Source organism: Mirounga leonina, unplaced genomic scaffold (assembly GCF_011800145.1).
Source record: "Mirounga leonina isolate KUSES-001 unplaced genomic scaffold, KU_Mleo_1.0 Mir_115, whole genome shotgun sequence".
NCBI classification, from domain to species: domain Eukaryota; kingdom Metazoa; phylum Chordata; class Mammalia; order Carnivora; family Phocidae; genus Mirounga; species Mirounga leonina.
In genome coordinates this window covers 38153639-38167396 of record NW_023270268.1, presented here as the reverse complement: position 1 = coordinate 38167396, position 13758 = coordinate 38153639, and the positions used below count along the sequence as shown (strand labels likewise).

Genomic DNA, 13758 nt, shown 5'->3' with positions numbered 1-13758 from the left:
ATGTATTCCTGTAAAATGGATCTCAGCAAAGTAAAAATATATTTATGCTTAGAATATTAAACAATAAAAATAAAGTGTTACCAATGTTAATACTGGCTGGTGATGACTGCCTTCTCTATATTTCCAAATTTAATTTTTATTAATTTATTAATTCCCCAAGTTTAATAACAAGAAAAATTATATGAAATAGAAAAACTAGAAAAAAGACTAAAAGAGCATGAGAACGCTTTGCAGATACACATAATAAAGATGCTCCCTCTTGGGCGCCTGGGTGGCTCAGTTGGTTAAGCAACTGCCTTCGGCTCAGGTCATGATCCTGGAGTCCCGGGGATCGAGTCCCAGATCCCACATCGGGCTCCCTGCTCAGCGGGGGGTCTGCTTCCCCCTCTGCCCTCTTCCCTCTCGTGCTCTCTGTCTCTCATTCTCTCTCTCTCAAATAAATAAATAAAATCTTTAAAAAAAAAAAAAAATGCTCCCTCTCTGTTCTCATACTGCCCTGGGCACACTAATCAGAGTGAATAATACCTACCTCTGTTTACTTCCCATGGTGAGACTATAAGCTCTCCAAGAGCAAGAACTGCATTTTACCCATCTATTTATTTCCAGTGACTGGCATGTGGTATTTGATTCAGTAAATGTTTGGTACAAGGGAGGAACAATAATCTGACCCTTAACCATTTTATATCCAGGGATGCCTGGGTGGCTCAGTCGGTTAAGCGTCTGCCTTCGGCTCAGGTCATGATCCCAGACTTCTGCGATCGAGTCCCATATCGAGCTCCTTGCTCAACAGAGAGCCTGCTTCTCCCTCTGCCTGCCACTCCCCCTACTTGTACTCTTTCTCTTTCTCTCTCTCTCTCTCTCTCTCTCTCTCCCACGTGCTCTCTGGCAAATAAATAAATAAAATCTTTTTTTTTTTTTAAAAACCACTTTAGGGGCGCTGGGTGCCTCAGTCATTAAGCGTCTGCCTTCAGCTCAGGTCATGATCGCAAGGTCCTGGGATCGAATCCCGCGCATCAGGCTCCCTGCTCTGCAAGAAACCTGCCTCTACCTCTCCCGCTCCCCCTGCTTATGTCCCCTCTCTCACTGTGTCTCTGTCAAATAAATATATAAAATCTTTAAAAAAAAAAACAAAACAGGGCGCCTGGGTGGCTCAGTTGGTTAAGCGACTGCCTTCGGCTCAGGTCATGATCCCAGGGTCCTGGGATCAAGTCCCGCATCGGGCTCCCTGCTCCTTGGGAGCCTGCTTCTCCCTCTGCCTCTCTCTCTCTGTCTCTCATGAATAAATAAATAAAATCTTAAAAAAAAAAAAAATTTAATACAAAACACTCCTTGGTTTTATAATTAAAATTTTCAATTTTAAATGAATCTTATCTCACATATAAGCTAAAAAAAAAAAAAAAAAAAAAAAAATTTCCTTACATGAACTTGAGTTTATCATTAACCCAGATACAAAAAATAATGCTAGGGGCGCCTGGGTGGCTCAGTCCTTAAGCGTCTGCCTTCGGCTCAGGTCATGATCCCAGCGTCCTGGGATCGAGCCCCGCATCGGGCTCCCTGCTCAGCAGGAAGCCTGCTTCTCCCTCTCCCACTCCCCCTGCTGTGTCTCTCTCACTGTGTCTCACTGTGTCTCCCTCCGTCAATAAATAAATAAATAATCTTTAAAAAAAAAAAAAATGCTATTTTCAAATAGTACATGATGAAAGAACCAGTATAAAACCAAAATATTCAACCACCAAATTCAATCAAGGACAGATTAAAATTATTAATCCTTTCTTATCTTTATCAACACTTACTCTTGAGAGATTCTGATGAGGAGAATCACAAAGGCTTTCACGGGAACTCTCATTCCTATAATTATGTTTTCTTGGGCTCTTAGGTCGTGTCCGACTTGGCACGTCACTATCTGAGGGTCCAGATGCATCCATCTTCAGGAAAAGTAAAACAAGTTTTTAAAATCACAGATGTAGTACTAAAACTACAAACAACCCAAATGTCCAAAGAGTGACAAATTTCACTATACACTATCAAAACTCTCATCCCTTAATATCACCAATGATTTCATCAGAAAAGTCTTTTGGTACAGGGAAAGTTTTCAATAATTCTAACTTGTACCTTGAAAGCTCAAATTTTGTATCATTAACAAATATATCATTAACAAATACTGTTTTCGGGGCGCCTGGGTGGCTCAGTGGTTAAGCCTCTGCCTTCCGCTCAGGTCATGATCCCAGGATCCTGGGATCGAGCCCCGCATCAGGCTCCCTGCTCGGCGGGAAGCCTGCTTCTCCCTCTCCCACTCCCCCTGCTTGTGTTCCCTCTCTCACTGTGTCTCTCTGTCAAATAAATAAATAAATAATCTTAAAAAAAAAAAAAAAAGTAACTGTTTTCTTTGAAGTAACAGGTCTGTTTCCTTCTATCTGCCAAACATCCAAGTCTGATTAACCACAGTTTGTCAGTTGTTCCTTCAAGTAAAAATGGTATTCCATCAAAAAACAAGCCAGTTTGGGGCACCTGGGTGGCTCAGATGGTTAAGCGTCTGCCTTTGGCTCATGTCATGATTTCAGGGAGAGCCTGCTTCTCCCTCTGCCTGCCACTCCCCCTGCTTGTACTCTCCCTCTCTCTCTCTGGCAAATAAATAAATAAAATCTTAAAAAAAAAAAAAAAAAAAGGAGCCAGTTTTCATTTCTCAACTTAAATAATCCATCAAGTACCTTTCCTCAAGACAAGCATACTTTGAGAAGAGGTAGTGCCTTATATGTACTTCCCATTTCATCATACAAAACATTAAAAAGACCCATACACAGGGCAAAAAAAAATTTTTTTTTTTTTAAAGATTTTATTTATTTATTTGACAGAGAGAGACACAGCGGAGAGGGAACACAAGCAGGGGGAGTGGGAGAGGGAGAAGCAGGCTCCCCGCAGAGCAGGGAGCCCGATGCGGGACTCGATCCCAGGACCCTGGGATCATGACCTGAGCTGAAGGTAGTCGCTTAACCAACTGAGCCACCCAGGCGCCCCACAGGGCAAAATTTTTAATATTAATAATTTTTACTGCTTCATCAAGAACATTCTTAAGTGAAACTAGCATATTTTTACCTTACTGTGCCAGGTAGGGAAGAATACAATGACTACTAATACATTTTGACAACACTAGCTTGATTTATATTGGATGCCAACAGTTCACCCATCAATTGCTTTTGCACCATTAATGCAAATGACAACATGATGAAAAAGGCAAATGTCTTTGTATTATTATAAAATAGCTGACTCACAAAACCCATGAAAAATTCTCAGTAACCCCCAAGAGTCTGAAAACCATACTTTGAGCACTGCTATAATAACATGTAAAGGAATGTTTATTTAAGAATTATTCAAAATGTCAAAAAGCTTTAAACGACAAGTATATGCCCATCAACAGAGAAATAGCTTTAAAAATCATGTGTACTGGGCGCCTGGGTGGTTCAGTTGGTCAAGCGACTGCCTTCGGCTCAGGTCATGATCCTGGAGTCCCTGGATCGAGTCCTGCATCGGTCTCCCTGCTCGGCAGGGAGTCTGCTTCTCCCTCTGACCCTAGAGAGGGGTCTCTCATGCGCTCTCTCTCATTCTCTCTCAAATAAATAAATAAATAAAATCTTTAAAAAAAAAAATCATGTGTACTTTCCCCTGTGGGATATTACAATGGCAGCAGAAAGACTATATTAGAGCTCTAACTGCTGACTTGCAGGGATTTCCAACAGGTATATCGTGCAGTGAAAAAATAACGTGTACAATGCAAATCATAGTCAATATACAAGTATACACATTTGTATATGTACAGAACTTTATAAGCACAATAAAAAAATAAAGATACATACATACTTGGTTTCTAATATGGTCTGAGGGGATCAACTTATACAAATAGAACACACACACAAAAAAAGGGCACCTAGCAAAAACATGACAGAAAATAGACACATACAATACAATAATATTTATCAAGTAAAATCATAAATATAGGGATACAGAGAGAAATTAAATGTTAAAAAAGACGAGGGTGCCTGAGTGGCTCAGTTGTTAAGCATCTGCCTTCAGCTCAGGTCATGATCCCAGGGTCCTGGGATCGAGTCCCACTTCGGGCTCCCTGCTCGGTGGGAAGCCTGACTCCCTTTCCCACTCCCACTGCTTCTGTTCCTGCTCTCGCTGTCTGTCAAATTAATAAATAAAATATTTTTTTAAAAAAATACAAAGACGAGAGGTGCCTGGCTGGCTCAGTCTGTGGAGCATGCACCTCCTGATCTGGGAGGACATGAGTTGGGGCCCCATGTTGGGTGTAGAGATTACTTAAATAAATAAATACTAAAAAAAAAAAAAAAAAAAAAAAAGACAAAGATTGTCTTTTATACTCACATGTGCATCTGAAGATCCAGATGAATGAACATCTGATGATCTGGTCTGCAATTATTAAAAAGTCAATATTTAAATGATCTAAAAATATATTATGCTAACAAAACAAGTATGTCTCAAGTTATATAGACTTAATCTTCCCAAACTTGTAGCAATTTCTCCTCAGCTAATAAAACCAAAGGAAATCTAGGACTTACAAAAAGATTGTGATCCAAAATAAATGTGCAAGTCAATTCTTTAAAATTCAGAATGCATATATGCCAAAATATGATACAAATGAGAGTAGGATATATTTGAGGCATAAACTTTTTAAACTGTAGACTGGAAACCTAACCACTATTTTTACAACAGCATTTTCGTGCAAAAGCTCTTCCCAAGTCATAAGATACACAGTTTACTGCCACAACACTGACAGAGCAGCAACTTCTTGCTATACAGCAAAGAAACTTCCCCTCCTTCCTCCAACTACACAATCATGTAAGAAGCAGATTCTAGTAACAAGAAAATCCACACATAAACCCTTAATGTAAAAGGTACAAATGCTGCTGCAGAAAGAGTTCAAAAAAAAGAAAATGCTTTTTTCAAATCCACTGCTGGCCACCATTTACAACTTGTTTTAAGGAGGCTGCTTCCAATTCAACATGCCACTATTGCTGACGGTTGCACAGAAAAAATTCAGTCTTCAAATAATGGCACTTCTCAACAATGTCAACTGTTAAAATTTCATCTTATTTTTTCTTAATTATCTACAGATCAAATTACATATGGCATACAATATTTTGTTTTTTCACTATGCAGACAAAGAAGCCAAGCTACAAGACTATTAACTAAATAACATGTGGTATCTGTCTGAAATTTTTACTTGGGAGTCCCAGAATTTAACTCTGTCATTGAGCTGCTTTTATTTTGCAAGGTATTGTGGGTAGTGAGATTTTACTTATTTTTATGTACAGTCAAATGTTAAAAGTGAAACCAAGAATCTTAACACCACAAATATCTGACCCTAGCTCCAAGTTCTAGATTTCAAATAAAATGCACAAGACATTATATTAATTTTTAAGAGAAAACTAAGGATTTGTAAGATATATAAAAGCGTAAATACAGTAAAACTCATGCAAGTCTACACAGTATTGCTTCATGTATCTTCTCTAAACTTAAGGCTAAGAGCAGCTGGTCAGATTTTCGCACTGAATGGATTTGTTCCTCTGAACTCCACCATGCTGGGCCCTAAGCAAAATAAGCTCAAGACAGCTAAGCACTGAGATACCTTCCATCACTTTTCTTTCTAGCCATCTTTTTCTATCTCCAACTTTTATTGTGTCCTTCCTCATTCACTTTCTTCTCCCATCTAACCTTTCTTAAAAGGCAAGATGGTATGGAAGAAGAAATTTTTTTAATATTTAAATTTAATTCTCTGAAACACACTGAGACACAGTTTGAAATGTGCCCATTTGCACACACTAAGAAATGAGAAAATCCAAGAGAATAACTACTCTTAGAAAAGAAAAAAAAATTCAGTCAAGACGCTGAACAGAGAAAAAAAACATCAACTGCTTGCCAATATACTAGTATTAACCTGTTAGGTAACAAAAATGATATCCTATTTACAATAGTCAAAAGAAGTATAAAGCATCTAGAAACCAACAAAAGAAATGTACACAACCCAGGTGAAGAAAACACAAACTTTACAGAAGGAGTCAGTTATTCAAGTCACCTTTTGAAAAGACTCATCATATGCCGGGTTGGAAAACCCATTATTAAGACAATGTCAATTATACCCAAATTTATTTACATATTTAGTGCAATTTCATTCAACAGCTCTATACCCCAAAGGAAAATCTTTGCAAGGGGGCACAGGGGCTGCCAAAAATAATTCTAAAGGGGTGCCTGGGTGGCTCAGATGGTTAGGCATCTGCCTTCGGCTCAGGTCATGATCCCAGGGTCCTGGGATCGAGTCCCGCATCGGGCTCCCTGCTCTGCGGGGAGCCTGCTTCTCCCTCTGCCTCTCTCTCTCTCTGTCTCTCATGAATAAAAAAATAATAATAATAAAAAAATAAAAAATAATTCTAAAGTTCACCCAGAAGAATAAGCATGCAAGAGCAGCTAAAACAGTGCTACCCTTTTCTTCTTTAATCTTCTATGCCACCACATCCAAATCATCATTTCTAGGATTTAAAAATAACAGCAACAGCTTACGAAGGTGCATCAGCTGATTTCAATTAACCTAAGATGGCACTGGTCACATCTACTGCAAACCAGACATATTCCACTGATTTGCAGCTGTAACTACACAGCATTCAGAATGGAACTTCTTTAAGCTTGAGAGACGCAAACAGTAGTTAATAAGATTTTTTAAATAACCAACTTCTAAAGCTAGTGGTCCAAGTAAACAGTAAATGTAATGCTATTTCAGAAACTGAACCTCTCCCTCTTCCTAACCTAGACCTGACTATATTATTTGTCTTGGGTTTGGTTTTTATGGTTTTTTTAACTGAAGAACAAATTAATGATGCTTACAGATCTCCTGAAGTCTAGAGCACAATTCTTCATCCATATGAAAACACCAAAAAGCAAGAAATGAATGGACACAATTAAAGGAAGCTTAAGACAATAAAGAAGCAGACACAAGACAAATTTATCTCAGGGTAGAGAAAGCAGATAGCACAATGTGGTGAAGGATGGCAAGAAAATCCAAAAGAAAAAAGGATCACTCTTGTGACTGCTAAGGAGATAAAAGCTAAGCCAACTACACTATACTATATGGCCCTATATGTTGGTGGCTGAGAATAAAAACTTTTTTCAAGTTAGCAACCTAGCCACAGGAACATTCATTCCTCCAACACCATTTTGTGTCATCAGCTTTCCCTTCCCATTACTGACTCCTAAAATGTCTTCTTTCTCCTCTCGTCCTCTAAAGCATCAACTTACATCTCCACAAGTTTAACAATCTCTCCCACAGGGAGCATATCAACACCTTTATTGTACTGAGATGACTTCTAATTCTTTAAAAGATTTTCAACCTTAGTCCCTCTCCTGGGTTCCAATCTGTTCTCAAACTACCTCCTGGACATTTTCATCCAAATGTCTGCAAGCTCCTCAAACTCAATATATTTAAAATTCCTTCCAAACTAGTTTCTCCTATTGACCTTATTTCTGACAATGGATTGTATCTCTCAATCACTAATAATATGGAAGTAGTAAAATGCTTTTAAGAGCACAGATTCTGGAATCAGACTTCCTGGTTTTAGGACTTTGCCAGTTTTGTAACCCTGGCCCTAGTTCCTTTCCTCTGTAAAGCTGAATAGCACCCTGCCTCGTAGGATTACTGTGAAAGACAAAAACAGGTAAAGCACTTAGAACAGTGTCTAGCAAATAATAACTGCTCAATAAGTATTACCCAGCAACAAGCATGATAACAGGATCATCCTGGACTCCTTTATCCCCTCATAATCACATGAGTCAAATTCTGCTCATCCCGCCTCTAATCACAGCTCTTCAATGGGGACTCTTCCTTTCTAAAGACACAATTGTGGTCCAGATCTTCCCTTAATTCAACCATTTACTGGTACTATGCCTTACATCAGAGATATAAGATATAAAGTAAAATAAAGCTAATAAAAGAGTCAAGTAAAACAATGGCCATTAGAGCAGAGGGGGCAGGCAAATCTTATTGGGAGTGGGGAAGAAGTTAAGAAAGCTTCCCAGAGAAGATCTGAGGTGAGATTTCTGCAACAATCCTCAATATTTATCAGGAGCACTGCAATAATCTTCCAAATGGTCCTCCTCACTCCCAAATTCTTCCTTAAGTACGCCCCAAGAATTCTTTCCTAAAGGATTTTCCTGCCTCAAATTTTCCATGGCTCTCTAATTTTACTCCGTAGCACTCAAAATCTCCACAATTTATCTCAAACTTATCTTTCCATCTCAGCAACTTTTATTCCCTATGCAAGTGCTCTATGCACTGACTAAATGAGATCACTTACCAATCCATTTCCCAGATTTATTTTTCTTTACTTCACCCATCTCTTTTTATATCCCTATCTCTATCCTTCAAACCTCTGCTCATTGTTCAGAAGAACTCAAATTCCTCTATTCTTCAAGCCTTCTCCTTCCCACCCTCCATTTAACCAGCTGTCACTTCTTTCTAAACTTTTAGATACCTCTACTTTGTACTATTATGTGCTGACTTTTCTTCCACTAGACAGCACACTGCCCAGTTTGTATAGTCTTATTTAATGTTTTCTTCCTCAAAGTCAAGCACAAGATCTGCCAAGTGATGGAGCCTCAATATACTTGTTGACTTAACCTACTGGAACAAGCACCTACCCAACAAAATTAAGTTACACTCCACTGTCAACATACTTTGCTGTCCACACACTAACAAGTAGCAGCTACCTACCTTAATACCACTCTCCAAAGCAAACCAAGGGCCACCTCTTGAAAAAAAACTTATAGAACACTAAGCCATGTACTATGTAAGATTAAAAAAAAAACAAACCTGAAATGATCTTTAAAGTTACATTCCAAACACTACCAATACATGAAAAGTTGTAAGTACATTTTGAATATCCTGTAGTTAATCTAAATTAAGGAAAGTCTAGTGAAAAAATTTAACTCCTGAAGAAAGACAGCTAACAGTACCAAATAGCCTTGAGTGCTACTGGCAAATGCATCTTGCTTTTTGAGAAGTTATTTCAGCACAATATCTAACACACGGCTGGTCTGCAATAAAATATTAAAACTACTTAAAAACAGTATAAGAGGCAAGTTATTTGTAATATTAATATTTTCAAGTTTAATATCCTGTAGCCAAGTTTTTATTCTTATTTTAAAAAAATGATCTTTGTGAAAAAGTAGTAGAGAGGCAGCAGTCTTCAACTTGCACACCACATGAACCCCTCTTTCATATGCCACTAAGGCAAATGAGAATGTTCCACAGGTTTACTTTCCAGGAAGAAAAAAGCTTCAGGAATAAAATCAAAAGAAAATAAAAACTGGACTTTCAGAAAACAATCTAATAAGATGGGAATTTTTAAAAACCATACCAAGAGTCATACTGAAGCACCACCGCTGCAAATACTCAAGTTTCTAAGAGTACCAATCAAAAAAAAAAAAAGAGTACCAATCAAGAAAACAGAAGTTCATAATTTCACTCTCCATCCACCCATAAAACTATCCACCTTATATTTTAAGATAAAGTTACAATCATACCATAACAAACTTTCACTCTAAACTAAAAGTAGCAAACCATGAAGAACCTAATTTTCAAGATTTGTGTTTCACTTGAGTATTTTACCATATTTAAATCTTACATATCTTCAGGTACCATCAAAAGAATGTACACAAGCAGTAATAAATACCTAAGGATCACAAGCCTTGAATGTATCCTCATTTTACTTTGAAATGAAATGCTTTTGTTAATCAGCAATCAAAACAGTTCCTTAACCAATTCAGCACTAAATGCCCAAGGAAGCCCAGCTTTATTTTTAATTTATTTATTTTTCTTGAAGTACAACTGACATACAAATTGTATTAGTTTCAGGTATACAACATAATGATTTAGTATCTGTATATATCGCGAAATGATCACCACAGTAAGCCTAGTTAACATATTTCACCATGCAGAAATTTTTTTCTTGTGATGAGAGCTTTCAAGATCAACTCTCATAGCAACTTTCAAATATGCAATACAGTATTAACTATAGTCACCATGCTGTACATTACATTCCCTTGTACATTTTTAAATTAACATTTTTTCCTCAATGTGTAGAAATATGACTAACAAGCATCCCAACCTATATCAATGGGAATTTAACTACCAAAGAATGAGCATGAAACAAAAGAATCTGTTCATTCCATCTGTATTGCAGAATGGGTAACTCATCTGATCTCCCAGAGGAAAGAAAATCAAACCACAGAGATCAAAGGCTAGAAATTCCAAATACTACAGTATTAGCCAAAAAGATCTGATACTCTCTCCAATAAAGTCTGGACTTGTGTGAGAAATAGAAAGCAACAATGTGGGCAGTCATAAGATAGCTGACAACTCAGATTCTAAACCTTAGGATTTGAATTATCCAACATTTTGAAAAGTAATTACTTTTTAATTCCTCTAGGAAGAAAAAGAAGAGGGGGAAGGGAACTAAGATTTATTATGTACTTTATAAACATTAATTAATTTAATCCTTACATCAACCCTGTAAAAAAGAGATTACATCCATATTACAAATGAGCAAACTGAAGCTCGAGAGTTTAAGCAATTTGCCTTATTATCACAAATATAAGCAATTACCAATTCAGGATTTGAATCCAAATGTCTTTTGCTTGTTATCAAAATCCATAATCTTTAACTGCATCATGCAGCCCCCCATATTAATGAAGAAAATCACATCAATTATCACTGGAGTCCTGAGATCCTCTCCTTTTACAGACATCAGTAAGGAATCTTTTAATAGCATGAACTGATGATAATCTAAAGCAATATATAAACTGAAAAGATTACTGGAAGATTCAACAATTTACTTACAGGAACAGCCACACACTCACAACCATAAGAAATATATTTTAGAAAGAAGCCTGAACATATACATTAAAATGTTTTCAATGTATCCAAGGCGTCAAGTAGGAGGTACTTAAAATATTCCTTTGAAAGAAACTAAAATTGTGAAGCTTATACGCGAATTATTACGGGTGTAGTAGCTTTAGCACTAGTTCCCTAACAGCAGCAAGCAGGGCTGTTTTTGTGAATCTGTTGAGGAAGTGGCCTGAATGATGTACCCAACTATTCCGCTCCACACCGACGGGAAACGTACTGGGGAGTGAAGAAACTAACAAGGAGTAAAAGTAGAATGTAAAACAGACAAAACGGGCCCTCTCCCATAGTTTCTACAAAATTAAAGGATGAGGGGTAAAGACATTACTAATTACAAACTATGAACATCATTCACAAAATGTCATAAAGATTATGATCTGACACTGATAAAGCAAGTATAAAATGGGTTGTTTCTCAGAACAAACTAAACGCAGGGCTCTCCCAGTCCACCGTAAACTTAACTTCCTAATAACCGATTTATAATCATACACGCTCCGCAAGATGTAACAGTCCCTAAAACCTTTAAGTGTTACACAGCTTCTTGCATTAGCATCAAAAAGCTTAATAACTACTTCGGGCAGTATCTATTACTTTTAATATCGTGTTCAAGACGAGAAACTCAAAAGTAAAAAATGATTAAGTAACCGGCCCAAGATGGCAACAAAGACCTGATGCTAACCACCACCTAACTACTGCTAAACTACTTCTACAGCTCAATGGTTTCACAATAGTTACACACGGTACCCTGTTAGCTCAAAATCTATTTAACAATCTTGAGTGGCTGCCAAGTCTCTGGAAATTCTCTTTTCGGTGGAACACACAACACGAAGATGAAGGAGACCCCGAGTCCCTGAAAACGCACCCTCAAAAAAAAGTGCTCATTTTGTACTTCCTCTTAAGTGAGATAAGACCACGTGTAGAGCGTAGCATTAACCTTGGCGATGCAGCTCTGCAAAGGAGAGCTGCTCCCGCCTCTGCACTTCCCACCCCGCGTCCCTCCATCATTGGTCCTCCCCTCACAACTTGCAGCCCTAGATGTTATTTATTCCCTGGAGGGCAAGAGGGAAACTGAGGGAGACCGGAAGCGTGTGAGATCTAAAACCAAAGAACCAAGGAAAGAGAGGCAAACACTTAAGCACCGGGAAGCGATTCCCGCCTCTCCCAGGTGCTGTCCGGCGGCCTCAAGAGATCAACAAACAGGAATACAGGGGCGCGTTTTCACGGCTTCAAACCTCAATCTAAATCCCTGACTTCACTCCAATGCCAAAGGCAGGCCGAACTACTCACGCCACCCACCCTGGGCCCGCCAGTCTCGAGCCGAATCCAGGCTGGGACTATAGGAAGACACCAGGCCTCTCAACCTGCGCACCACAGTGCGTCGGGGCCCAGGCCTACAGTCGTGACCAGAACATGGAATCCCACCCCAATCTCCTCCCGCTGGCCAGAAGCGTCTGTAGGCCCCAGATGACAGTGATAAACTCACTGACTTATGAAGTCCTCTAAGAAATTACCTTCGAACTGGCCTTCTGAGATCCGCCTGGCGTTTTGTCCGCCATCTTGAGCTTTGCCCCTCCTTCGGCGGCCGCAGCAGCACGGGCGAGTCGAGCGCCGAAAGAGTGGATTTCAGCGGAGCCCGCCAGAGGCGCCTGCAAGACTGAATAGTCGACTGCCGAGATAGGGGAATTGGGGCGGGGCTGTGGCACGTGACTTCCGGTGGCAGTAATTTCCTCGGCCCAGAGCACTCCGCTGGGTTTCGTGGGTGTTCCGGTTGCCCGTGGAACTTGTGGGTCCGGGAATTTGGAGAATCTCCTTGTCCTGGCTTTCAGGGCCGGCTGATATTTCACTTTTTTCCCAGCGCCCGCCCTTGGTAGGTGGGAGGCAGTTGAATTTGCTGGGTGAGGAGGGAACGGCTCCTTAAAGAAGACACGGACCGGTCGGCTAGGGAGGTGACTGGAGGTCCTGCGCTCCACGGCCAAAGACGGTGTCTGCGCCAGCTCCGGAGCTAACGCCATAGTGCGAAAGGCAAACATGTAATTTGCTCAAGTTACTTTCAGATAGAACGGTGCCTGGAGAGTGGAGAAAAGGAGCATTTGACCCAACCTGAGAATCCGGCAATGGAGTTATCCGATAGACTGTTAGGGTATCTACAAACTGGGTACAAGCAGAGAGCGGGAGAATGAGAGAAAATCATACAGTATTCCAAATCCAGCATACATGTAAGCTGTGTGTCATTTAAAAGTACACTTCATGGGTTAGTGTTTCCATTTTTAATCACATAAATGGAGGGGAGCACCGTAAGTTTTTCTGTACTTAGTACCTTTTTAATAGGATCTGTATTCAAAGAAAGAAAACTTGGGGTGGCTGGGTGACTCAGTGGGTTAAGCGCATCTGACTCTTGATCTCAGCATAGGTCTTAATCTCATGGTTGTGAGTTCAAACCTGGCGTTGGGCTCCACACTGGACATGAAGCCTACTTAAAAAAAAAAAAGAGGGAAAACTTGCTTGAGAAGATCATGCCTGAACTGAGCCGGCAAGGAAAATGGAAAGGGCATTCCAAGTAGAGGGAGTAGTTGAAATAAAAGCCTGGGGACATGAATCAGTACAGCCCGTTGTGCAGTCACCATAAGCGGTCAAGTTTTATTAGAAGAGGTATAGAAAGGGTCGTGACTGGAGAGATGAGTGGGAGCAAGTTCACAGAGGGCCCTAAAGTAAGCAGGGTGCTTAGGAGTTAGAATTCTAGTCTGAGATGAAAAGTGGCCTCCAACAGGGTTAAGTAGGGCTGTGAT

At 39.5% G+C, this 13758-nt stretch overlaps 1 protein-coding gene across 2 annotated transcripts in view; it reads right to left on the bottom strand.

Moving 5' to 3' along the window:
• The window catches only part of U2SURP (U2 snRNP associated SURP domain containing), a 54992-nt gene extending 41993 nt beyond the window's left edge, over nt 1-12999 (bottom strand). For both annotated transcript variants that reach the window (XM_034996296.1, XM_034996307.1), the window contains exons 1-3: nt 12484-12999; nt 4384-4428; nt 1794-1925 (exon numbers count right to left, since the gene is read on the bottom strand). In XM_034996296.1, the coding sequence (XP_034852187.1) occupies nt 1794-1925; nt 4384-4428; nt 12484-12984 (678 nt within the window). In that variant the 5' untranslated portion in view covers nt 12985-12999. The remainder of the gene's footprint in view (nt 1-1793; nt 1926-4383; nt 4429-12483) is intronic.
• Nucleotides 13000-13758: the final 759 nt, after the last annotated feature.